The 27,668-nt window shown below is 41.6% G+C and overlaps 1 protein-coding gene across 1 annotated transcript in view; it reads left to right on the top strand.

The window, feature by feature from the left end:
- The first annotated feature begins 3,360 nt into the window (after positions 1-3,360).
- Positions 3,361-27,668, top strand: part of nalf1b (NALCN channel auxiliary factor 1b) — a 90,869-nt gene continuing 66,561 nt past the window's right edge. Inside the window, exon 1 of the mRNA XM_028990844.1 lies at positions 3,361-4,469. Within this exon, the coding sequence (XP_028846677.1) occupies positions 3,837-4,469 (633 nt within the window). The 5' untranslated portion in view covers positions 3,361-3,836. The remainder of the gene's footprint in view (positions 4,470-27,668) is intronic.

Here is a 27,668-nt window from a genome sequence, read left to right on the forward strand (position 1 = left end):
AGAGGTCAATTACCTCCCACCCTACCCATCTGGAGAAGATGAGCACAGCTTGGAGAAAGTAAGGGAAGAGCTTATCACTGATTCCAAGAAAAAGAACAATGAAAAAATGGTCAGGGACAAAATGAGCCAAACTTCATTAATTCATCAATCAGTGTCCAACTGTTCAAACCAAGATGGACCGTAGACCTGCCCTGTTTGAACCTGTTCAGATGAGTTTTTGTATTTAAGGAATTGCTCTCCGGGTGCCTGTCATGGCTGCCCACTGCTGGGTTAAAAGAAGTGGACAAATTACGTTGAGTGCACTGTGTACTGTGCTGTGCATCACGATGCCAATCACTTCACTTTCATTTCATTCCAGTTAAGAAATTAGCATATCTGAAAATTAACTATAATTACATGTTAATGTACAAAGTCTAATTTTAAATGGATTCAATGTTAACCTCTTAAACATCTGTTTTGAACTAATGGGATATATTTTGTAATTTGTTGCCTTTATGGTTCAGGTCAATGAAGAATTTAAGAGAATAACCACAGTTAATTTGGAGCCCAAATTTATGGCATCACTGGATCTTCACATTCACAAGCTACTGACACTATTTCATGCTAAAGGTGGAGCACTTGGACAAAGACTGAAAATGATAATGGACCTGCTGGAGGTACAATAGATACAAAAACTATACTATGGGTCTATACTACGCAAGCTATTGTACACTAGATTTATAAGTATATTTCTTCTTTCTTGTGTCTTTTAGTTTCTTATTTCCTAAAGACCTTTATTTTTTATACCTAGCGCGGATGTATACCTAGCGGATGTATACCTGCACTGTAGGGGGCGAAAACGAGTCTTCGAAGGATTCGGTTCAATGGAGACCTCAGATTCGTGACTCATGAGTCATTTAAAGGATCCGGGCAATTAACCCGGGTGAGTCATGAATCGCACAGCTCTAGAAATTACCACATCACGTGGAAAATTTATTTATTATTTTATCTAGATTAATCTAGTGTGAATGTTTTCTGTGTGAAACATTATTTCAATACACGTTATACTGTGTATACTGTTGTAATGACAATAAACCAATCTTGAATCTTGAATCGAAGCAGTGGTTACCTAGCAGGTAAAGAAACAGACCCGTAATCAAATCCCGAGCCACCAAGGTGCCACTGAAGTGCCACTGAGCAAAGCACCATCTCCACACACTTCTCCTCGGGCACCTGTCATGGCTGTCAATCATGACAATCACTTCACTTTAATTTAATTTCAAAACAGTAAAGCTGTTTGTCACAGATAAATCTATTTATTTATTTATTTATTAAATGATTTGTATCCAAGACTCTGCATGTTTTTCTGTTTCGCAGACCAGATGTTGTCCTTCGGTGCCTTATTGAATACCTAGGAGAACATGGAGAACATCTCATGAAAGAATTCAGCGTATGTAAACTTAATTTATGTTTAACCTAATTTACAAATCTTAAATATTAGAACATTTTGGTCAGGTAGAAGTGATTTGTTTGAATGATGTGATGCCCTGCCATGTCCTTCAAGAACAGCCTTTTGATTTTGTTCATAAATCCATAATACATTTAATATTTCAGTGATATAAGGATAGCACTTAGATGTAAATGAGATGTCTAAATAAGTGATATCATTGGTCGTTGCTTTGCTTGCGCACACCAAGATAACAGTACAAGCCTGGTAGACTATGGAAAATATATTGAATATTTCCACTATTACACAGTATCACAACAACTATTTCTCTGGTAAGCAGGATAAGCAGACATTCAAGCTGATGTAAATGGATCCGGTGAAGAGAAGTGGGAGTGTTATACTCAAGCCTTTTGATTTTAGCTTAGTCAGTTATCAGCAGCATGGGCTGTTGAGAAGTGCTATGACTAATAACAACTTAATGTTGCAGTACACTGAGAACATGGAGTAATGTGGACTCATGATGGCAATTGCTGTGGTCAAAAAGGCTGGACTTTTCAATTGTTATTGAGGGCATGGAAAGGGGTTCAAGGTGTTGCCAGGGCCTGCTCTCTTCTGATACACAAAAAAAAAAAATTTATTATTTGACATACAAAATGTATTATTTTTTATTTGTCCTGTTTACAGATTTAAAGATTTCAGTTAGTTAAACACAATATGTTTGTTTAAATTGTTTTCTATTGGAATCTACACATGTTTAATGAGTAACTGTAGTATATTTAATGAATAATTATAGTATGTGTAATTTAATGAAAAGAAATAAAAATCAAACATAATTATATTTTATTAATATTATTGCAAGTAATGTGCTTGCCTTCATTTTATTGAGTAATTGTAGTGTATGTTTACTACAGTGTACAATTTACACAATTTGACTTTTTCTGAGCTGATCGATCAACAATACAACACAGTGCCAAGGTTACTGGAAACACACGTACAGTAGCTTACCCCTCTACCAACACACATGGAAAAAGTTCACTTTCTGCTCCGTGCAAGCAATGTGCCTGTTGGACAGCTGATGGAACCACCCTCTGTTGGCCTCGCCGGTCCTGCATGGTGCTGTTCCCGAACCTGGTTGAGATGTTTCCCGTCAGGATGCTCTCTATGGTGCAGGAGTAGAAGTTCCTAAGCACCTTGGAGGGCAGTCTAAAGTCTCTCAGGCGTCTGAGGTGGTAGAGACGCTGATGGACCTTTTTCAACACGGTGTTGATGTGACAGGACCATGACAGGTCCTGCGTGATGTGAAGGTATCGGAAGCTGTCCACTCTATCCACTGGGCTCCTTTTACAAGTAACAGAATCAAGCAAAGAATTCCAGGATTCCTTTTCATTGGTTGTTGTGTTGCATTTTTACCAAGATACAATATTGCTATATTCGAATTGGCTATTGTCTAGTTTCTTTCTTTTTTTGATTGGCTGGTAATAACAGGTTCTAGGACATAGTGGAGAGGCTTGTTTCATAGTGAGGCGCTACAGTGCCACATTCTGAGAGATAGTGGGCATATTAGGCATATTTTTCTTCCTCATGAGAAAAACAACGTGTGATGGGAGTGCGTGACAAAAGACTAGTGAGTGTCACGCTCAATACGTGACACTTGAGTGGCCTATAGATGAAGGAGGGAAGCGGCATGGAGGGGGAGCGCTGCGACTAATTGAAAAGTTATGTATCATTATTATTACTGTTAATATTTAATACATTTTAAGAAGGTAAATACATGTTAGCTTGTTGTCTTCATATTAATATAATTAATAAATAATGAATATAAATATAATTTTGGTGATATATTTTATGAAAATTACGTGTTCAGTGACAGATTTGTCCACCTCTCGTGTCTTGCTGACTTATTCGCTGCCTTATAACCCGCAGTGAAGTATGAATTGTTGCGCGTTGTCGCCTCAGCTCTGGCGCATATCTAAGAAATGCGGTCACTGTCCGGATGAGCGTGTGTGCGGCAGCCTCCTCCAGCAGGCAGAACTGCAGCTGCGCCAGGATGGAGAGGGCGCAGCGCTGGAGATGACGCAAATCAGCCCGCTCTCCCAAAAAGTGCTTCAGCGCGAACATGGCGGCAACTTAGCCCAGCACCAACATGACCGTGGCAGTCGAGCACCGATCCGGCCAGAATCGGACGAGGACACGGGAGGCTCTCGCCATCTCCTAACCAGACCCGTGAAGCGGCGGAGAGAGGTGCGAGGAGAAAAGGGGATGCTGGCGCTGAGGACAACCATGGGGACTGGGAATGTGACGGTGCACGGCTTCACCGCTGCGGACGCGCTAACGGGATCGTAATAACGACGCGTCTAGTGGCAAAAGAGCCGCCACGGTGGAGTCGGCCAGTGCTGCGCTGCGCTGAAATATGACCAGGGGCGCTCGGACGTGTCGGCAGCTAGACGACGGCTTAAACTCACGGAGCGCACCCCGACACAGCCACAAGCCATTGACTTACACAGAGAGGGCCCGGAGATGGCGCCTGTCTTTAGCGTCCCTCCTCTTCCTTACCCTGCTGCTCTCTGACCGTCTGCGATCCTGCGCCGAGGCCACGCTGACCAGTGCAAAAGAGCAGCACCCCTCAGACCAGCGTCTCCCCCAAATCAGCCCTATCACAGACGGGGATCTAGTTTTTATAGGCGACTCTACCCAGCCCGTGTGGCGCCTGGAAAGCTGCCACCCCGACAGCCTCTCCAAACACTGCTACACCTTCGCGGCCCCGGAGGGTGTGTGCGGGGAGCTCTCCGAGTGGAACTTGAGCGATCTGTATCTGTCCTTTTGTGACACATATTCCCTGTTGGATCTTTTTTACGGGTTTCGGGGTGCAGGGTTGAACTGCAGTCTGGAGGCCACTGCGGATGCAGCGGGGTGCCGCCGCTGCGTGCAAGCTTTCCAGCGTCGCGACCGGCGCGCTGAGCGGGAGTACCGCGAGTTCGAGGTGCTGAGCCAGAAATACGAGCAGGAGCCCTACTCCGTGCGGAGCTGCATGCAGGAGTGCAAGGTAGGCCCGGAAACAGACCAAAAGCATAAGACGGGAACTCGATATCGTTTCGGGTTTAGCCACGTGACGGAACCCCGTATACCATCCAGGCGTTGATTAGTAGGTGCGGTTTAGAAAGAAATCGTATAAATATGGTATATTTTCCTGCCTGAAACGCACTCGAGCTTCTTGTCCGTGGAACGCATTTATTTCTTCCCACTTTCATGGCGGATGTCCGCGTCGTCATGGAAACCGTATCAGGCGCTCGGCCGCTTGCTGATGATATAGGATATGTTGTGTTGGGCACGCGAGCTGTCCCACGCTGGAGCCGGGCGTCACTTGGCCACTTTGCGCGCACTAATGGACCGTTTTTTCCTTGGATTTGCTGTTAGCGACGGCTGTCTGGTTTGTGAGGAGGGGTTCGAGATATCCAGTGCAGATAGAGGATGGAGGAGAGGACGGAGTATAGATATGGAGCAGCGAAATTTCAATAACGTTAATTTCACTGTAATTATTCGTGGTCCAGATTTTTGCCACCTGTCTATACTGTAAAGATGGGTGATGATGGAGAAAAGACAATGTCAATGCATTTTCATTGTTTGCCAGTATTGTAATTGTAAACAGCACACTTCCATATATATTATGTTAAATATGACTCTCTACTGTTTATAGCGTCCAAAAACCTTAAAATGTTCCTCCACTGCAGAACTGGCTCAAAGTTGAATTTGAAATCTCTTTTTTGATTCAGATGATTTACAAACAGGTCACAAACAGGTGGAGTCTCACGTCGTGACCCCACCGCTTACATTTGATCATTAATTTAACTGACCATTTTTGTTTTGTATGATAAATATACAGTATGTTTTTGGTTAATGTGATATATATTATTGTCACTGGCCGAGTTCGGGGGCGCATTCGCAGGCATGCTTGGAGCGGGTGGAGTAGTCGTCATACTGGGAGAGGAGGACCGGAGGAGCTTGGCCGGTGATAAGGCGGCCGGAGGTGATCTGGGACGGGAGTGTGGCCGTGGAAGCGACACAGCGCGGTCGGTGGGGGGGGGGGGGGGGGGGGGGGGTGTAGGGGGGACTCTGGCTCCGTGGGGGGTAACAGGGAAGATCGTATTAGCTAAAGGGGGCAGGCAAACTCAAGGTCAATGGTGGGCGAAGGTCATGGTCACACTGGAGAATCCGATTAGAGATCGTCGTCACAAGAGGGGCAGGCAAAGTTCTAGGTCGGGGACAGGCAAAGGTCGTGGTCATGGATATCAATCAGTCCGGCGTGGGAAAAATAAGGCTGGCGTTTATGGAAGTATATTCAACTCAAAATTCGCTCTCGTTTCCGCTTCCGGGTCGCCGTCTCTCTGTCTGGTCTGGTGCTCTCTGGTGGGCTGGAGGTGTATTGGCTGTGACAATTATCCTTGCTTGCATGGGGGCTATTTCTGTCTGTCATGCTGCATACAAATGTGTCTCCATTGTTTGTGATGTCTCAAATTTTCCACATTTAGAATTATCAGTGCATCAGAAAGTACATCAGAAATGATCACAGTGATAATGTGACAGATGATACCAGTTGTCATTTTATAGCTGTGTGATTAATTTAATAAGGGCATTTTAACGTTTTCCCATGTTCACTTTTTACCTGAATGATTCATGCATGCATTTATGGCTACAAATTATTTCCACAGAATAACCATCCACCAAGGTGAAGATTTACACTTTTAAATATATCTCAATACTCTCTGAATGAACACAAGACTGTGGATAAGGAAACAAAAAAGCTGCAGTAGAGAACCTTTTTCACTTCTAATTATCTTACAGTTCTCCAAGCTCTGCTTGTTAAAATGCAGCAAAATGCTCAGCTGAATGCTAGACTCAAGTCTTCAAGCAAAATACATAATCGCCCATCTGGCGTTCTTGAAAAATGGTGTATGTGTTTGTTTTAGATATTTGGAGAGACATGTTCAGTGATATGACCCCTTTGGCTCTTGATTTTTTTTTAATGGAAAATTATGGTGAACTGAATAGAAGCCTGAGCTGTGTACAGCATGTCTGAGTGTGTGTTTGCTGTTCAGTCATCCTGCCTTTTTCTCAAATGAAACGTCTGCAGACCAGACTTTGGCCTAATGTAATAAAAATCTAGATTTGGGTTGTCAGCAGCCTTTAACACAATCTAAATATCTCATTGTGTTTGGACGCTTTCACAACTACAGGCTTAAGTGTGCTTCATTCAAACTCAACAAACTTGTTTCCCCCTTGGTTCGGTTTGTTTCGTCCGGTGTGAACACTGGTGTAATCGCACTTTAGAGCACACCAAAACAACTGCTCTGAGACCCACAAAAAGAGGTGGTCTCGATTCTAATCAAATCGCCAACTCTGGTGCGGTCCAGCTGATGAGAACATAAACAAACAAAAAAAAACAGCCAGCCTTTGTACATTTACTTTCACCATATCCCTCCAAAAGCAGATAATTATTTTTCTGAAAGATGGCATGTTTGTGAGGCAGGTTCTGTCATACTGGCATTGCCCTAACCCGTTATTGACTGCCTTTGGAGATGGAGGTGTGAGACCTCAAGGGATGTTAAATATGAATGTGGCTGTGTAGTCTCACATGCGCCCACTGGAACTGTGTTTTCAGTGAAAGCTAATGAGGCTGAACGACTGCTGCTCCTGTCCCCATCCATCCCCCAACCCCTGTTCCTTCTCAGACTTGCCTAAACACAAAGCTTTTTGTCTTATCTTCTGTGTAGAAAGTACAGCCATGCAGTTAGCAAAAGTGACTAGTGATCAAATGTTTTAAGGATTGATTCACGGTTTTGGGCACAGCATGATAAAAACTGTAACAATCTTTGATGAGGAAAAATATTTTTAGAGAGATATGCACACACACACACACACATACACATACACAACCCTTGCTCTATTGTAGTCATCTTGTTTGATATTTTAACTGTATTATTAAAAACAAGTCATGCAGTTTTACACATATTTGTATTATTGGTTCTATATATCCATGACTATTTAACTGGGCATATTTTTGTGTTATAATATTATTCATTATTTTATTGGAACAGTATGTATGTACAGATTATGTCCCAATTATCAGAACATAATTTATCTTAACCAGGTGTGCTATTTCCATCTTGCTGAACAGACATGTCAGGTCCTTCTTGCTTGTTTATTTTATTCACATGATGTGGATAAGTTGATACATGTTGTTATACAAGTGAGGATTTTTGCTTCACATTTTCATATACACATGTAGATAATACTCAATATATCACATTCATTTCATATTTCATTTATGCCAATTCTTAAAAACAGTACTTAACAAATTCACCTTAATTTGGTTTTACTAAGAAATATAGTCTCAGTCCCAATCAAGACTCTCATTTGGACTGAGATTTTCCTTGGAGGTCTTTTGTTGATGGTGATAATGGCAGGAGGAGGAGGGTACTTTCTGTGTTCTTTTATGGCTCAGAGGGCTAAATCTGGGCCACAGCTCCACTCTACTCAGGGGTCCCTGGAGCCGCCTTATCATCGTCATCCATGGAGCCGTTTGACACAGCCCCAGAAACCCGCAGAAGAGCCAAGGCCAACCATTAAGGGCCTATATGGGACACATATAGACATGTATATTTTTATAAATATTTCATACTTTACTTTTTATATCATTTTTGATTTTATTTATTTCTGCTGCTCTTGCAACTAATAAAGGGTAATGTTATCACATTTGAGACCATAAGATTGTGTACAACACATCCACAATTTTATTGGTGTGGGTGTTGAAAAAAAAAACGGAAATACGGATGTGAAGTCACTGTCTTGGCTATAATATTGCAAGGAAAACAATATGACCACCGTTCATAAATTAGGAACAGGGCTGAAAAGAAAAACAAATAGACATAACAGAAAAGAGGTAACATATTAAATGAGAGTTAGAGGAGGTGTGAAAGACAGTGAGAAGAGTGCTTGACCTGCATTAGACTTGCATTTGTGCGTGTGTACATAGTTGTATGTTTGTACCAGCCACAGCTTTTAACCTGAACTGGAAGGGGGAGCTGCACACAGATAAACACAGAGATAACTGCACAGAACCTTTGTCCCACATACATAAACATTTATAGACACAGTAAAAAAAAAAACAACATCCTTGTGTTTATTCACCTGTTGGAACAAATGACTTGCCTTCACCTTTTTTCTTTGGCTTACCATTTGAGATAAGCACAGGGTGACTGATACCAGCGTTATGTATCATGTGGTGAACAGCCTCTAAATCATACTAATATAGTATGCAATTTACTAATCTTTAGGTATTTTTGAAACTATGGGTATAAAATCAATACAGTAAGTTGATAGTTATAATATTGTTCAATGGATATTTAGAGATTATTTTACTTATTTCCTTTGTTGGTCTAATCACTTTACGTGCTGTGAATACACACACACACACACACACACACACACACACACACACACACAGCTCCTCTACATTATTTTGTATTACTCCTGTGAGTGCTGTTTCCTTATGCAGGTCCAGACCTGGCCTTCCCTTCTAGCATAATTCAATTTGTGCACTCATAATTCTCTGTGCCTGGATAAACTGAGCGCGGTATGATAGGTCACACTGGGAGATTCAGCACAAAGACACAGGTTAGTCTATCGCTCACTCACTGTCTTTAACTGTCCTTTCTAGTCCTGTTATTCAGGAGCCCATCCATGGTCCTTGTGGGTGCAAGCTGGACTGTAAATGTCTCAGAACGAATGGGATCAGGGGAATCAGGATGCACCTGCACTTTTTCAACTTCATGGCAAATGCTTGTGTACATGTACTTTCTCAGTTTTGTTATTTTTAATATATATTTGCCTAAACCAAGTAAACTTTTTTTATTGTCATTATAGGGTGTTGTGTTTACAATTCTACAATAATTTAATCTATTTTTAGAATAAGGGGTGGTGGTAGTCTAGTGGCAAGACACTTAAGAGCAAGACACTTAACCCTAAATTGCTCCAGGGTGACTGTCTCTGCAACTTACTGATTGTAAGTCGCTCTGGATAAGGGCGTCTGATAAATGCCATAAATGTAAATGTAAATAAGGCTGTAACATAACACAATGTGGAGAAAATGATGCGCTGTGAATACTTACTGGATGCATTGTAGCTGTTAAGTGTAGGTTAAAATATTTTTGGAACAATATTTGCTGGGACTGCTCTGCACTGGGACTATAAGTGCTGTTTTTTACCTGTGTCTTGTAGGTGTTAATTAAGATGTGGACGTTGGTGAATTATGAAGGTAAAACAGAGTCTCTTTAGTTAGTACTGTGGGGAGAAATGGAAGGGGGGAATTTTCAACATTAATCTCTCTCCATGCCACACAATGCTCACACACATGTAGGAAGCTCATCAATACATTATGGCTCAAAGGCAAAATCCTGTCAGTTGTAGAGAGGGTTTGTGGTGCCATTTCTAAAATTATTCTAGATTCTCTTGCACATGTCGTAGCTTAGGTCCATCAGCTGCCCAGGCAACCTGCAATTACTTAATTTGGTGGTGTGGACCTGCAAGGTTGTGGAGAGAACCAGCTACCAGCATGTTGCTGCTTTTTCCAGCAGGGCGAATAGACATATGTTACTGTCACTGCCTGTTATACGCTTTAAGTTCCTCTTTTTTTGGACTTGATTTATTCCTTGTTGCTTTTATTGACCAGCCACCCCACCACTTCTGTCCAACTTTTTTTAATTTTGTCTCAGAGGTGCAGTCTGATTTAATTACAGGTCTGTCATTTTTCCTTGGACAAACACAATGTCCGCCATGGGAACTCCATATCATAAGGCTTTGTACCCAGTATTTTGTTAATGCGGTGACTACATTATTCCCGGCCAATGCAGCTCTGCTGTTTTCTTTAGGCTACCACGGACAAGAACCAGCAGACTTAGGAACAGCTTTTTTCCCAGAGCTGTCTCCTTGCTGAACTCCTCTGCCCCCCCAATACACTCCTGATAATCACTTACTACCCATTTTTGCAGAACTACCCATTTTTTGCACATAATCATTGCACTTTTTTAATAAATATTTTCAAACTTATTTTCCATCTCTTGCACGTATCACTTTATGTATATACATAACTTATTTGACCTGTATCCCGCACTTGCTGCTTATTGCAATTCTGGTTTGACCTAAACTACATTTCGTTGCCATGTACTTGTACATGTGTAATGACAATAAAGTTTAATCTTATCTAATCTAATCTAATCTAATCTAAACATTATTGCATGTAGCACCTTTACAGTGACAACTAAGGGTAAATTCAGTCAGAAAGAATCATCAATCATGGACAGGATGGCACTGCATTATAGTGGCAACAAACACACATATGCAAGCTCTATTGTTTAAATGATTTTATTATACTCTACATTACTATGTTGCTGATTTTGGGCTTGGCAATATATAATATTCAGGGCTAAACACCTTAGCACTAAAGAATTGAGAATTTCTTTTATTTTAATTAATTTAAATGTATTTAAGTTATTTAAATTAGGTCACCATATCTGCACATATTAAATCTATATTCTATCTATAAATCTATATTCTGCTATTTACATGAGTGCTTTTCCTATTTCCTCTGAAATTGAATGAAATAAGCAAGTTCCCTTTGATATTACTAATACTGTATGAGGAAAAAACACCATTTTCATTAGTTTAATATTAATTACCCCCCAAATTTTGACAATAACAGGGATAGCCCCAAATAACAAAAATTGACAATGTCAATCCACAATGACAGCTTGACAGTGACATTTCATGCTCCTCACTAGCCTCATGATGCTGTTCTGAGGCAATGCATTCCACTCTTCCACAAGTGCTACACATAGTTCTTTGACTGAGCCATGTGCAATAACCAAATCTGTTTTGCGCTGACATGTGATGCCTGCCCAGACTGTTGCACCTCGGACTTGCACCCTTGACTTGCACGTGACACTCATCAGTGAACAGGACGGTAGACCATGGTGCACTGCTGCATTGTCCAGGTCACAGGGTCTTGTGCCAACTGCAAATATTCATGGCGGTGTCTTGCTGTCAGTGGACTCACCTGCAACAGTCGTCTAGCATTCAAGCCAAAGCGGTGTAGTCGGTTGCGAATGGTTTGTCTGGAAACCCTAGTACCCCTCGCATCTTGTAAATGGGCCAGTTGCATAACGATGTCTGAGTGCATGCAGTCTGTCACTCTGGGGCTTCACTCCATGAGTGAATGAGACCATTACATGGAAAAAACAAAATGAGGTGTGTCTATCACCCCAATACAATTGCCTCCCTATGTCAAAAATGTCAGAAGTGAAACATACACCACATGTATGACATCCACTAAGTCTCTCACAATATCTCTAACTTATAGTGAGTAGAGTATGTTAACTTTGTTTTTACAGCAGCATGCTTCTTCTGCTTCATGACCACTCATCGCCCTTCATTTCTGATCAAATGTATTAATTTATTTATTTTCTGACATGTTCTAAATGGCATGTCAAATTGATTATGAGATCTGAATGGGATTAAGACAATCTTCGGTGGGAGTATGACTGGCCATTATACTGAGGTCAATGCTGAATGTCTATTTGATGCTATTTGCATACTGTGAGGAAGAATGGAGAGATTTGGCTTTGATAATATGTAAACAGCCACTGTATGAGTCTACTGTACAGCAAGCAATTTCTATTTCTTTCTGTCACTCAGTACAATTCACTACATTAATGCAGTAATGATTGCTGAAGGTAAGGGTTAACATATTGCAAACAAACCAGCAACTCTGTTATGATTCATTATGAGATTACAACCAATTACAAATTTACTTGTTGAGGGGTGGTGGGCAAGGCCATAACTGTGTCGAACACTTAAAGAAATGGAAATCACAGTGCTGTGTGCTCAGAAAGATTGTTGACTAATTTTACTCAGAATTGTGGAGATGCAATTATTTTCAATTTCCCATGAAGGATTTTATGTAATTGATCTAAATAGTTCGCCAAGGTGCCACTGAGCAAAAGCACTGTCTTCACACACTGCTCCCTGGGTGCCTGTCATGGCACCCCACTGGTCACTAAGGGTGATGGGTTAAAAGCAGAGGACACATTTTGTTGTGTGCACCGTGTGCTGTGCTGCAGTGTATTTGCTCCTAGTGAGCAAACCAAAGGCAACAATGGCAAGGAAAAAGGTAGAAACCTTGAGAGGAATCAAGGCTCAGCAAGCAGGAGCTATCCTGTGGCAGGATTACCCTGGGATATTTGTGTAATTAAGAAAGTATTCTTGTCTTTATTAAGTTAGTATATGAATAGGCCACATATTGTTATTAAATAATAAAAAGAGTGTTTGACTGGTGATGAGAGTAAGGGACTATCTATGGCAATATATTGTCTTCAGTATCTAAACACCCATCAGGCTTGACCCAACTGTGTGAACTGCATCATTTTAATCTTGATATCAAAACATTTCACGCTACAAAGCACAGTAGATTCTTCTCGTTTCATTATTATAATGGAACACAAACACAGGTTGATCTTGCTGTGGGTTTTCCAGGTTGAGCCAGTTTCTGCCCATTTGAATACATTGTCACAAGTTAGTTGTTGAAGAGTTCATTAACATTACAGCTCATTAGCTCAATTTTATTGCCCAAAAACACTGCTGCACTGACGGTTCAATTATAAATTGCTTAAAATAAGCTTGAAGCTTGCCAAAATACATTCTCTGTATTTAATTGGCTCACCACCTGCCACAGAAGAACACCAGTCCAGAACATGGCAGGAACCAGAATGTGTCAGGAACCGGTCTCATTTTAGTCAGTTGGTAAACTTTGACTGAATGACAAAATATATTGTTGCTTCAGTCCATGTACTCATAAATGTGCTTTTGGGCACACTTATACTTCCACTGTGTGCACTGTTGAGAGTGATATATCTGTTTCTTTTAATGACAGACTGGCTTCATTTGAGCAGCCCTTTTGGGTCACAGCTTCAAATAGCAAGCAAATGTTTCAGTGAATACATGACAGGCCTAGATTTATTTTGCTAGCCTGTTTTAATTTTAGTCAGAAGTGGGTAGAGTAGTGTATAAACACTGTATTCAACCACTCCAATTTGATGTTACCTGGCAGAAAGAGGCATGGCACAATAGAGGTTAAAAATGAACAGTTTCTAATGTATTAACACCGGTAAATCATTATTGTAGTTACATGTGAATATTGAATGTAAAAAGGTATCAATGTTACAGAGAAAACAGAAATAAGAAGAAAGAGTAAAGAGGGAGAGAGAGAGAGAGAGAGAGAGGGGGAGAGGGAAAGAAAAAGCCATGAGAAAAAATGGGAGAAGAGAAAAAGACTCAGAAGCCTTCCGGCTTCCAATGGAAAAACCCCTGAGCAAGAAAGCTCAGTCCCCTTTTCCATATGTTAGCAGACCTTTATATCCCTGGCCTACAGGAAGTTGTCACTGGCCTACAGGAAGTTGTCATTGGCCTACAGGAAGTTGTCACTGGCCTACAGGAAGTTGTCACAGACCAATCAGAACCTGTTGTTTCTGATGTCACGCCCCCGGTGCCTCCCATCTGGGGAAGACAAAGAGAGTGGGTGGTCTTGACGGCCAACACTTCACACGTTGCTGTCAGACAAAAGGCATGAAAAACAGAGGTGTTGAATCTTCATGTACAACAATTGGGACAAGAATGTCACATTTCTTCTTGTAGACAGCTGCTATGCAAGAAAAAAGAATGGTCCTGCGACACCCAATCTTACAGTAGCCAAAACATTTACTCAAGTATAAGTAGTGTTACTCCAAAATAACATTACTGAAATACAAGTAAAAAGTTGTCAGTAAGAGTAAACAGAGTACAAAATAATGTAGTAATAAGACTACTCAAGTACTGATTAACTGTTGAATTGCAATATTTTATTTATTTTTTGGAAACAATTTATTCAGACAAAAAGAACAAAATGTCTGTCAGGTTCCTGACTTTGAGGGGGCACTCTGGTCCTGTATTTCAGACCAGAGTTTGCATTGTGTTTTCCATGTGTGTCCCCCTGATTGCTTGAGTGTGTTCACCTATTTTGTCTATAATAAAAGCATTCTGTCACTGCCTGGTCATTGTATGTATCCTTTTGTCCATGTTGCAATGTACTTGTGCTGTGTTGCTGCTATGCGTTGGCATTCTACTTTGTGATGTATTAAATCCATGGTCTTGTCATGGGAAGGTGTCCTCCATTTGCAACCCATGTCAATTCACTTTCACTTTCGGTGCAGGCTTTATACATATCACCATTTTAAGCGACAGCAGGACCATAGAGAGGCTAGGGGATGTCGTATTAATGGTAAACAACCTCACACAGCCAAGATATCAAAGGAACTCTGTGAATGTCATTGAGTAGCCCAGCCAGAGCTCAGACTTGAATCTGTTTTACCATCTCTGGAGAGATCTTAAAATGGCTTTGTACCGACGCCTCCCATCCAAACTGATGGAGCTTGAATGGTGCTGCCAAGAGGAATGGGCCAAACTGGCCAAGGATAGGTGTGCCAAGCTTGTGGCATCATATTCAAAAATAATTTTGTCTGTAATTGCATCAACAAAGTATTGACAAAGTATTAAGTAAATTATATACATGTGATCTGTCGTTTTTTTTTATTTTAAATACATTTGCCAAAACCTCAAGTGAACTTTTTTATGTTGTCATTCATACATTTTTGAATAACTCTGCAACAAGCAAAATGTGGAAAAACTGATTCACTATGAATACTTTTCAGATGCACTGTATAGGATGTTCTACTTACTACCACATGCTTTCATGCTGCAGGCTGTAAAAGTTTAGGCTACAGAAATTCAACATTGAAAAACTGTTACTAATTATCTGGGCAACATTCTCTAACAGCAGTCAAGTTGTTGTTTGTGTCAAACAAATAGTGAATTTGTTAGAACATTAAAACAATAGTATCTTTTCATCGGTTGCATTTTGCCCAGATACAATACTACTATTTTGTGATTGGCCATTGTGTAGGCCTTTTTTTTTTTTGATTGGCTGGTAATCGATCAGCTCTAGGTCCCAGAGGAGGTGCTTTGTTTCATAGTAAGGAGGTACTCTTCACAGTCTGTGAAATATGCTGTGTGCGAACCTGTGCAATTATAGTTCAGGCTTGATTTTTTTTCTTCTGCATTTAATTTTTTACCATGTAATGTTTTTTTTCCAATGTAACGAAGTAAAAAACTTGGGTATGTACCTCAGTAAAAGTACATTTACCTACTTCAAAAACAACTTAAAAATTACAAATTACTCACAAAAACTACTCAATTACAGTAATGTGAGAAAATGTAATTTCTTACTTTCCACCTTTGAAGTGGACTAACCGAAATATTGTTCATTTATACACGCTTATAGACCTATGTACATTCATACATATATTTCTATTACATATATATATTTATAAACAGTATAAACATATTATACAACAAATAACACATACACACATCCTTAAACATTGTTTTTGTTTTTTTATAGTTGCTGTTTTCTTCTACACTGTACTTGAGAGACACCATCTACCAGAATCAAATGCTTGCACATTCTTAGCCAATAAACACGATTCTGACTCTGATTGCACATACAGAGAAAACCACAGTTACTGTGTGTTGAATAGCCTGATGGCACTGGGGTAGAAACCCTGTTCCTGAATCATGTTGTGCGTGTGTGAATTCACAGTCGATGTGGATGTTGTTGGTCATATTGGGCCTGACAGGCTGACAGGACCCACCTGCGGGCACCTGGTGCGCGAAGATGGCCGGTTGGAAAATGTAGCAGACCTCAAAAGGACTGTGATCTTTAGCCGAGAAAACCTGCAGGTTATGGGCCAGCTTCGCCCAAAGGAGGTAACCGGGCCAGGTGTGCTAATGGTCTGAAGCGAAGCACCACAGGTATCGTTCCAGCTATTGGTTGGTTCTCTCCACCTGGTCGTTGGTCTGAGGGTTGTAGCCAGAGGAGAGACTGCAGGTGGAATTTATGAGATGGCAGAAAGACTTCCACACAGCTGAGACAAATTGGGTCCACAATTGGAGACAATGTCCTGGGGGAACCCATGAACATGGAGCACAAGGTCAGCAGTTGTGGCAGAGAAAGGTAGGTCGGGCAGGGTGACCAAGTGGGCCGTCTTGGAGAAGTGATCCACTATGGTCAGGATGGTGGTCATTCCATTGGCCTCGGGAACACCAGTGATGAAGTCCAAAGTGAGATGGGTCCAAGGACAACAAGGAATTGGAAGAGGGCGCAGGGGACAGCATGGGAGTCTTGCGACAGACGTTGCAGGCGGCCATATAGACCTGTACATCCTGCTTGTTAAAAACTGTTGAAAAAAGATTGCCCACCTCACCTGACAGGGAGTTGTTTAGTAGCCTTGATTGTGATGAGGTTTTGATGAACTTCCAGACCAAAAATGCTCCTTGAGCGCCCTCTTGACCGCTAGCAGCTCACGGTCCAACAACAACATTTATTTCTTATATAGCCCAAAATCACACACTCAATTGGCTCACAGTCTCAATGGGCTTAGACAGGCCCTACAGTTGACACCCCCTCACACTTGACCCTTCTGCGCACAAGGAAAAACTCTACACAAAAAAACTCTAGGAGAGAGAAAAAAGAAAGGAAGAAACCTTGGGAAGGAATGATACAAAGAGAGACCCCCTTTCAGGGTAGAGTGAGTCTGCAAGTGATGTCAGTGCAGGGTTTGTGACTGTCCAATAAGAGAGAAAAGCCTACAGTTGTAGAGGTGGATAAATCCAAAATGTAGTCCAGTGTCATGGTGTACAATACGTGTCCATTATAATGCTACTGGTCCATTTGAAAATCCCTGATGGTGACCCTCTGTGGTGACCCTCTGGTTCATTTCATGCTACGTCCTTGTTTAGCACTAGGCAGGAACCAGAATTTATCAGCTGGTCTCTTCACTGGAGTCTAGGGCTGCAACTAATGATTATTTTATTAATCGATCAATCTGTCGATTATTTTTTTGATTCATCGTAGAATCTGATAAAAAAATAAAACCAGAAAAGCATTAATTTCCAACCCTTTATTCAAAAACAGAACCAAAATCTTTAGAAAGTGCACAAACATGTTGCTCCTTGACCTGTACATCCCGCTTGTTAAAAACTGTTGAAAAAAGATTGCCCACCTCACCTGACAGGGAGTTGTTTAGTAGCCTTGATTGTGATGAGGTTTTGATGAACTTCCAGACCAAAAATGCTCCTTGAGCGCCCACTTGACCGCTAGCAGCTCACGGTCCAACAACAACATTTATTTCTTATATAGCCCAAAATCACACACTCAATTGGCTCACAGTCTCAATGGGCTTAGACAGGCCCTACAGTTGACACCCCCTCACACTTGACCCTTCTGCGCACAAGGAAAAACTCTACACAAAAAAACTCTAGGAGAGAGAAAAAAGAAAGGAAGAAACCTTGGGAAGGAATGATACAAAGAGAGACCCCCTTTCAGGGTAGAGTGAGTCTGCAAGTGATGTCAGTGCAGGGTTTGTGACTGTCCAATAAGAGAGAAAAGCCTACAGTTGTAGAGGTGGATAAATCCAAAATGTAGTCCAGTGTCATGGTGTACAATACGTGTCCATTATAATGCTACTGGTCCATTTGAAAATCCCTGATGGTGACCCTCTGTGGTGACCCTCTGGTTCATTTCATGCTACGTCCTTGTTTAGCACTAGGCAGGAACCAGAATTTATCAGCTGGTCTCTTCACTGGAGTCTAGGGCTGCAACTAATGATTATTTTATTAATCAATCAATCTGTCGATTATTTTTTTGATTCATCGTAGAATCTGATAAAGAATAAAACCAGAAAAGCATTCATTTCCAACCCTTTATTCAAAAACAGAACCAAAATCTTTAGAAAGTGCACAAACATGTTGCTCCTTGAGCTGTTATAATAATAATAAAATAAAAACAGACTAACACAAAAAATACACATGTATGCTTTACATCTGCCAAATATAGACTTTTTTTAAAAAAAATTAAGTGCCACCTGAGCTGCCAGAACGATAAATAATTTATAAAAAAGAACAATACAAATCATAAGATTTAACAGGATTTGTCAGAACTTGTTCTCTACACTACACTGCAGATGCACACACTCACAAACTCTCACACTGAGACACACACACGCACACACTTACTCTCTCTCTCTCAAGCTCACTTGGAGCTTATTCATTAAATTATTACCATCAATGTAATAAGTGCAAGGTTCATTTATACACCACATTTAAACACATCTTAAGATGACCATGTGCTATAAAATAACTTTAAAATTAAATTAAAAAGTACAACACACAAATATATTTGTCAATAATAACCTATATGGGACAAAGCACAGAATATACACTGCAAAAAATGCTTTTCTAAACTTTTCCTGTTTTCAGTCCAAATATGTAAAAAATCTTAAATCAAGATACATTCATTAGACACATGAAATAGCATAAGAAATTGTCTTGTTTTCTGAAAAAACATCTAAAAATTAAGTGATTGCTTAAAACAAGCAAAATTATCTGCCAATGGGGTAAGAAAACAAATTTTTAAAGTTTTAAGCATCACTTAATTTTCTCATGGAATATTTCTTGTCTAGTAATCTTGATTTAAGATTTTTTAGATATTTGGACTGGAAACGCGCTCAAATAATTTATATATTTTTTTATAATCAAATGTCTCTGCGTCGTGCGACACAACGAATCGATTAAATAGATTTTTAGCGATTTAATCGATTCGTTGTTGCAGCCCTACTGGAGTCTGCCAGTAGTCTGTGTGCTTGAGTGTCTCGGAGAAAATAAACAGAAGCAGCGGCAAACAGTGTTATATTGGTGCTTCAGTGGTCCGGTACCCTAACTAGGACAACCTAACACAGTCCCCCTGTGCTTAACAGGGCAGAGAAAACAGATTTTTCAGTTCAGTGTTTTCAGTTTAGATTTAAATACTGACACTGTGAGTCCCGAACACTGACCGACAAGCTGTTCCACAACTGCGGAGCTCTATAGGAGAAGGATCTGCTCCCAGCTCTGACCTTCTGTACTTTTGGTACAACAACAACAACATTTATTTCTTATATAGCCCAAAATCACATACAGTATGTCTCAATGGGTCAATGGGGTCAACGGGTGACTCCACACCAGTTGATCGCAGGGGGCGTGGCGGGTGGTAAATAAGTTCACTCAGAAACTGCGGGACAAGACTATTTAGACCATTTAGCATTCTGACTTTACTCATGCACCTACTTCAGCATCCAGACAGTAGTGCGTTGCAGTAATCTAACCTTGATTTAATAAAGGCATGGATCAACTTTTTTGCATCGTGCATTGAGATGAATGCTATCCTAGTGATGTGAATTGTATGAGAGACCTGCATCAATCAGGACACCTAGATACTTTACTTCAGTACTTCAGTTATGATGTAGTCCGCCATCTTATGTCTGGCTGCTTGAAACCCAAGTACAAGAGCTTCTGTCTTAATGTCCAAAAACTGATACCGATCGGTCAGATATGATCTGAACCATACAAGGGCTATTCCCTTAATCCCAACAACATTTTCTAACCTGGCAAGGAGAATAGCGTGATCACTAGTGTCAAACGCTGCACTCAGGACAAGCATGGATATTGTTGCTGTCGAGGTACGCGGTCAGCTGCTGGGCTATGTCTTTTTCTAAGATTTTGAGTAATTTCATTAACAATGAGTGTTTTAGGTGTGAGAGATCTAACATTTAATAATCCTATTCTTATATCGGAGGTGCTGTTAGTAGGAATGATAGTAACAGGTAATAAATTGCTGAATCAGACACCCCGTCCAGCCCGGGGAACAAACATAGTGTCAGCATATTTATGAGTTTTATTATTACTCTTAATGTTTCTATTAGAATCTCCTGTTTTAATAGAGCGAGGTAAGGACACAGTGTCAATAGTGTACACGCTGGGTGGCGATCTACGCAAATGCCAGACACTTTGTTTAGCCAGTCTGTCTGCTACCTGATCTTGGCTCTGGTGAGTCAGGTTTGTTTTTTGGTTCTAAGACTATGAGCCAGATTTTTAGATTACTGAGTGGCGCCCGCCCAGTTTGGGTGGATGCCATCTCGCCCAAAAAGACCAGGCTTCCCCTGAAATGTTGGCCAGTTATTAGTAAAGCCCACTTAATTTTTGGGCACCACTCTGACAACCAGCGATTTATATCGAGGAGCAGCTACAGGTCTCATCGCTACGCCGAAACTGCGGTAATGGGCCAGAGCAGATTACTTTATCTGACATCGTTTTAGCCAATTCAAGCATCTTTATAAAATTAGTTATTTCCGACTGGCATAGCCGGATGTCGTTAGCGCAACATGAATAATACTAGAATATCTACGGTTATTTTTTGCCAGCGCTTTTAAATTTGCATGGATGTTGGCCGCTCTGGCTCCAGGAAAACACCAGATTTTATTTGCTGTCCTCACGGTTTTAACTGTGGCGTCGCCAATGACTAGAGCCAGTGGTTTGTAGGACTCCGCGTATGCCTCGCTGAGTGGGGAGAAGCATTTCTGAACGTGAATCAAGGAGTGGTGCCCAGGTGGTGTGGGAGCTTGGTGGGTCGCCCCGGTAGCTCACTTGTGTGATTTATGTCATGCCGTCACCCAACTGCCCTGCTGTCTGGAGGGCGCTACTGGTACTGGTGCTGGAATAGAGACACTTACCGGCTGAATGGGCTTGTGCACATTCGGGGCTAGAAATTAGTGTATTAAAACTTCTGAATTAAATGTACATTTTGGATGTGCTCTTCTAGCTCGGCTATTTTCTCAGTCATTTCAGCTAGTCTTTTACACTTTGTCTTGCTCAGGGACACAATGGAAGTAAGTGGTGATTAAATAACATGATTAAACGCAAGGAAATAATGAAAATTGTCAACGAAAATTAAGAAACTTTTAATTTTTATTTATAGCATATTTAGTCTTGTTATTATTCGTCAACAGTATTACATTAAATATTTTGTTATAGTAATAATCACGTGGTAACTAATGCAGTTTGGAAAATTCCTTCCATTCTGCCTTGTCTGCAGCTGCATAAGTACTAATTTTACAAAGACGACACCGCTCAGAGCTATAGGATAACCTGGTTACTTTAACTTGTGATTGTACAAATCTGTCATGGCCAACGCGCCTCCAGCCCGCTAGAGGGCGCCTCACCAGCCTGGGAGACGACGACGAAGAGGAAATGGAAGCGGGCAGTGGCAAGTATAAAAGTGAGGTATCCCCAAGGAGACAGGCCCGCTCTTTGTATGAGTTTACTCGCCAGAGACGCTAGCTCTCTCACCCACGACCTAAGATCATTGTGATCCCTGAAATACGACCTTTGCCTGCCCACGACTTCGAGAATTGCCTGATCCCCTGGAAACCACGAAAAGAACCCCGACCGGAACTTCCTGGCTACAACCTCTGCCTGCCCCTGACCTTGAACCTACCTGGCCCATCGGTTAAGACGGGATTCCATGCTCCCCTACCTTCCTGCCGCCCAAGACCTACTCCCGTCCAGTCCAGTAAATTGCACATTCAAAAGAACTAGCATAATCATTTCAAGTGATGTGTGTGACGTTTGGGTGGCAGTAGCCTAGCCTGTAACACACTCGCCTATGAACCAGAAGACCCAGGTTCAAATCCCACTTACTACCATTGTGTCCCTGAGCAAGACACTTAACCCTAAGTTGCTCCAGGGAGACTGTCCCTGTAACTACTGATTGTAAGTCGCTCTGGATAAGGGCGTCTCATAAAATGCCATAAATGTAAATTTAAGGGTGTCTGATGAATGCTGTAAATGTAAATTCATGTGATTAGAGCCACTCTAAACCCATAACATCTTCACCACAGACCTTTGTTGTCATGTTCACTGCTTTGCATTACATGGTTGACCATTGCAACTACAAGCAGCATTTGCTAGTTGTAACTAGTTGTAACTTTTCATTATGATCTATAGCATACCAAAAGTTCATATTTTGTCCGTTCTACCATAAACTACGCAACGCTTTCAAAGATCATAACCTGTATAGTTGGTATATTAAACGAATAATTTTTTGTATAGCTCAATCACAAGCTTTATGTCTCTGTGGGCTTTACAACCACTACAACCCTCATACTTAGACCCTCTCTGGAGACAAGGAGCGACTCTGTCACGATCCGGTCCGAAATGGGGGTTACTTGTTTTCCTGTGTAATGTTCCCTAATCGTTTTCACCTGTGTTAATTGTATAAAGCTGCCCTGTTCGTTTCTGTTCGCGGTCAGGTCTTTAAAGTTATGTTCCGTGTTCACCAGTGTCTACGTCTCGGATGTCTCCCCTGTCCTGTGATTCACCATTAAACCCCTGTTCCGTGATGTCAGGTGAAAGCGCCCTTCATTCCTCGTCATTCCTCGTCACTCTTCGTCCTGCTCTCCGTTCACCCGCCGCGTCATGCCCGCATGGACGTGACAGAAAGACCTGACCCACATTTGGACGCCACCTGATGCAGCCCCGCTGAGATCGGAGGACGCCGCCAGCTTCCTTGTCCCTGGCCTTCCATGGCTTCATGTTCAGCAGGGTCCCGACCCCTGCCTCTCAGTCCCGTGTCTGGCGGCGTTGAAGGTGAGGAACGGCCATTCAGCGGGGCGAGCGGAGACTGACAGGGAGCGGCGGACGCATGCGGATGGCGGACGAGGTGCCGGTACCACACTGGCCCGAAGCCGTCTGCGCTGGAGAACCGCCGCTCGTCCATCTGGAATACCGGACTATTCATTCATTCAGTCATTTATCATTCTGCTCTGTTCATCTCATCTTTTCTGGTTTTCGAATCGATTCCGTTCGATTCCTCCTGTCCACTCGGACCATTTAAGACTGTGTTTTGGACTTGGAATCCAAAACACTCCCTCCTTCATGGACTGCTTCGTCTGGCCCGCCAGGCGTCGTGCCATAGGAGGGGGGATTCTGTCACGATCCGGTCCGAAATGGGGGTTACTTGTTGTCCTGTGTAATGTTCCCTAATCGTTTTCACCTGTGTGCACTGGTCACATTTGTTATCTTCTTATGCTTATGGATTCCTAATTAGTGCAGATTACTCTTTTCTTTTTGTGTGTGTGTGTGTGAGTGAGAGAGAGATGAGATGAAAATGGCTTCCCATGTACTACACATTTACTTTTACCTTATATTCAGAATTGGTAACCATGCTGAACCTCACCATTTCTGACACTTTCATTGTGACTGTGCCATAGTTGGGTCAGATGTATATTTGTTTTTGTGGTCTGTTTAAGTCTAATCTTTCCATCAAGTGGTCATTTGGGGCAGTGGTAGCCTAGCGGTTAAGTAAGCAGCCCCGTAATCAGAGGGTTGCCGGTTCGAATCCAGATCTGCCAAAGGTGATGGGTTAAAAGCAGAGGATACATTCCATTGTGTGCTGTGCTGCAGTGTATTACAATCACTTCACTTTTACTTTCAGTTTAATTTACATGTAAAGTGAAAGTGAAGTGAATGTTATTGTGAAACCCAGCACCCTAAGTGAGCAGTGGGCAGACATGAAGCATTGTGTGGGGACGGTGCTTTGCTCAGTGGGACCTTGGCAGTTCGTGATTCCCCAACCTTCTGATTATGGGTCCGTTTACTTACCCACTAGGCCAACCACTGCCACTGTTAAACTGAGCATGCCACTGAGCATTTTAGTCTTGTTTTAGTCAGAATTATTCATGACTATTTTAGGTTGACTTCATGGGAGGAGTTGAAGCCTACCAGCTCCATCTATCATCTGCCTGTTGGTCACCTCCGCCTATATATTGTTACTTTAGATTTAGGTTTTATTTTGGGAGGTCCCCAGGGTCCACGGAGATCTGCAAGGAGCTCCGTTGGGGATTTCATTTGTGTGTGTTATTGCTTTGTGTGATAGGCCCTTTTTTGTTAGCCTGTAAATAACAGCACTGCTTGTATGCTTTGTTTGGTTGTTTGTATAACATTGGGCTTCCTCCATTCCACACCCTTGTCATGTTTCTTAGCCCCCTAGTACTTAGGAACGTGATACTGAGCATGTAATTCTTTTTTCACATTACGTCAAAATTACTGGTGAAGTTTAGGGGTGTGTGTTTTTGTTTTCTGTTTTTATGATATTGACGGGATAATTTGTATATTGTTTTGAGTGTTGCTTTGATACAGGAGGAGGGTCTACAGGTGGGGTAACCCTATATTATGCTCGAGGGATCATTGAGCCAGGGAGGGAGACAGTGCTGCCAGAGACACAAACTTTTTCCTATTCTGTATTGGTGCGACCAGGTTGGGTTAGCCTGCCATATTTTAGTGTTTCATGTCATTTGTTTTTGCTCTTTTCGTGTTTGATTTATTTTCGTAGCAAACTTCTGTTTTGTTTACCTGTACATATTTGCATTTTTTTAAATCACTTTTGGGGAAAAAAAGAATAAAAAATAAAGCAAGAGCACTTTTTTATAAAGTTTTATACAGTCATACACAGGCCCCGTAATCAGAAGGTTGCTGGTTCGAATTCCGATCTGCCAAGGTGCCACTGAGGTGTCACTGAGCAAAGCACCGTCCCCACGCACTTCTCTCTGGGTGCCTGTCATGGCTGCCCACTGCTCACTCAGGGTGATGTGTTAACACTAGAAGTCCCAGAGAGCAACCATTTGGCTTTTCTACCTATAAAACCCCCAGGACAGTCAATTGACTGGAAGACTTTTAACTAATATCCTTAATCACCTGTGAACAGATGCTTTTGTCATGAAAACAAGGGGGGGGGCATGCTGAGCCACTTCAAGGACACTTGTGTTTCACTTTGATATCTTAGGGAGAAATTAACACACATTGGTTTTTTTCCTTTGTTGAAGAGATTTATTGATAAAAACAGTACAAAATAAAATAAACAACAAACCAATCATTTGTACAAATATTTAGAAATAATAATAAAAACTGAGTGAGTACATTTCAGCAATCACTCACAATCTTGGCACTGCCATGGCATCTCCCGTCTGCATTTACCACATGTGTATCTGTAGCAGTGAACACATCGCACAGTGGCATGATTGTTCTTGCACTGGTGTTTGACCTGGCACGTGGCTCTTTTTCCAGGGCTAGGTGTGGAGGGTTGTGTCCGAAGCAATTGTTCATTTCTTGCCTTCTTCGCAGCCATATGAGAGCTAGCCAACTCTCGTGCAAGCTCCACCAGGAAGTCCACCCGTCTTTCTTGCTTCCCGGTGCATGCTTGATATAGCACATGTGCATTCAATGCTGCCATGTCAATCATATTATAGAACACGGCAACTGGCCAGCGCTGTGTTCCTCCGCGGACAGTGTACTCCCGCACCATCTGGTCCATCACATCCACACCACACTTTGTGGTGTTGTAAAGGGTGACAGTGTTTGGCTTCCTTTTGGTGGTATTATCAGTCTGAACCACGCTGTGCATGCTGCTAAGAACATAGACAGTCTTCTTCCGTTCTTCAGTGTGGCAGCAATGGTTGAAAAAAGAAATTGTTATTATCATAGCACTTTTACACACAAGGACACACTTGGAGCTGTTGATTCTAAAAACCACAAAAGACCTGCAACATTCCTGAGTGGTGAATTCACTGCGATCTGTTTGTCTGGCGGATTGAGGAATTTCCCGGCGAATTGTTGACTGTGCCGAGGATGGTGATTTTCTAAGCAGTTTTTGTGCAAGTGACAGCGATGTGAAGAAATTGTCCATGGTAACATTTCTGCCCTTGTCTAGGAATGGTTCCATTAGCCTCATCACTACATCTTCAGACAGTCTCTCCCCACTGGGACGAGTGGGGTCCTTGCCAAGATATGGGAGGACATTGCAAATGTACTTGGATTTTAGGTCGCAAGCCACCCAAAACTTGATCCCAAACTTATCAGGTTTAGTTGCAATATACTGCAGGAAACAGCAGCGAGTTGACGGGAAGAGCTGTTCATCAACGGTGATATGTAGACCAGGGTTGTAGGACGTGATGCAGTTGGTGACAAATGATCCCCACACACTGGAAATTGCAGCGAACTTCTGTCTTTGCTCGATCACTGCGGGTGGACATATCATCAAAGCGTAGGTGTCGCATGATGTCATGGAAGCAGTTTCGCGGCATAGTTCCAATGATCTGTGGGTTTCCCAGGTTTGCTGACCAGCAGTCACATAGTGATGGAACCTTGGTAAGCCCCCGCAAGATGACAATTGTGATAAATGCCATTAGTTCAGGGAGGGCCATGAACCAATGAGCATGCTCCGTTTGCTGTGCATGTTGGATAGTCCATTCTTGAATACTACGAAGCATGTCAAGAGTGATGAAACACAGGATGCTCTGAAGGCGACTCAAGATACTTCTGGCCTTAGCCATTGGCTCTCCATCTGTGGCATACGCTTCTACTGGGGTGAAAGGGAGACGCGTCTCCACCTGTTCTTCACGCCACAGTGTGCCATCTTTCGCTGTCTCTGTCAGGTCAGTCCCCAAACGAGCTCTCTTTTTAGGTTGAGAAGCAGTCTCCTCATCTGCAGTATGAACAAATTCAAATTGTGAGCAATGGGCAAGTCGAATGATATCACAAATGCATGCATAGATATTAATAATAATTCTGAAATATCTTCCTAAATAAAAAGATACAACTAAAGCAGAAAAATGTCTTGCACTTCAGATGACAGTGAATGTCTGCTAAGGTGCACAAACAAAAAAGTTACTGGCAGCCAGATTTGACAGCATTATACTGTTAGGTCACAGTGCAATTACAACAGTTTATTATTGTAAAATATTACAGTACTGTGAAGGGTTACAGAATTGTTGGCTGTTTACTGTTCTATTAGAGTTCCTACTGTAATCTTCATAACATATTTATTACTGTTAATTTATTGCTGATAGGACACCCCAGAAAGTCCATATCAGACAAATAAATCAGACAATAAAATTAGGCCTTTATTAAGATTAACATAAACATGCATCCACTATAAACAAATCAACAAACTTAACTGTAAACAGTTATAAACACTTAACTATGACAAATGAGATGCTATATATACTTTTTTAAAGCCAATGACCTAAATGCTAAAACTAAATTTAGATTAACAAAACAGCATTACAACAAGAACTTTATCTAGTACAGCATGTGTTGTCAGTTGCCTGTTAGTAAAAGTAGATAACCCTTTTAATTATTAATTCATATTTAATAATAAATGGAAAGTGCTGCA

This window comes from Denticeps clupeoides, chromosome 9 (genome assembly GCF_900700375.1).
Source record: "Denticeps clupeoides chromosome 9, fDenClu1.1, whole genome shotgun sequence".
Taxonomy (NCBI): Eukaryota; Metazoa; Chordata; class Actinopteri; order Clupeiformes; family Denticipitidae; genus Denticeps; species Denticeps clupeoides.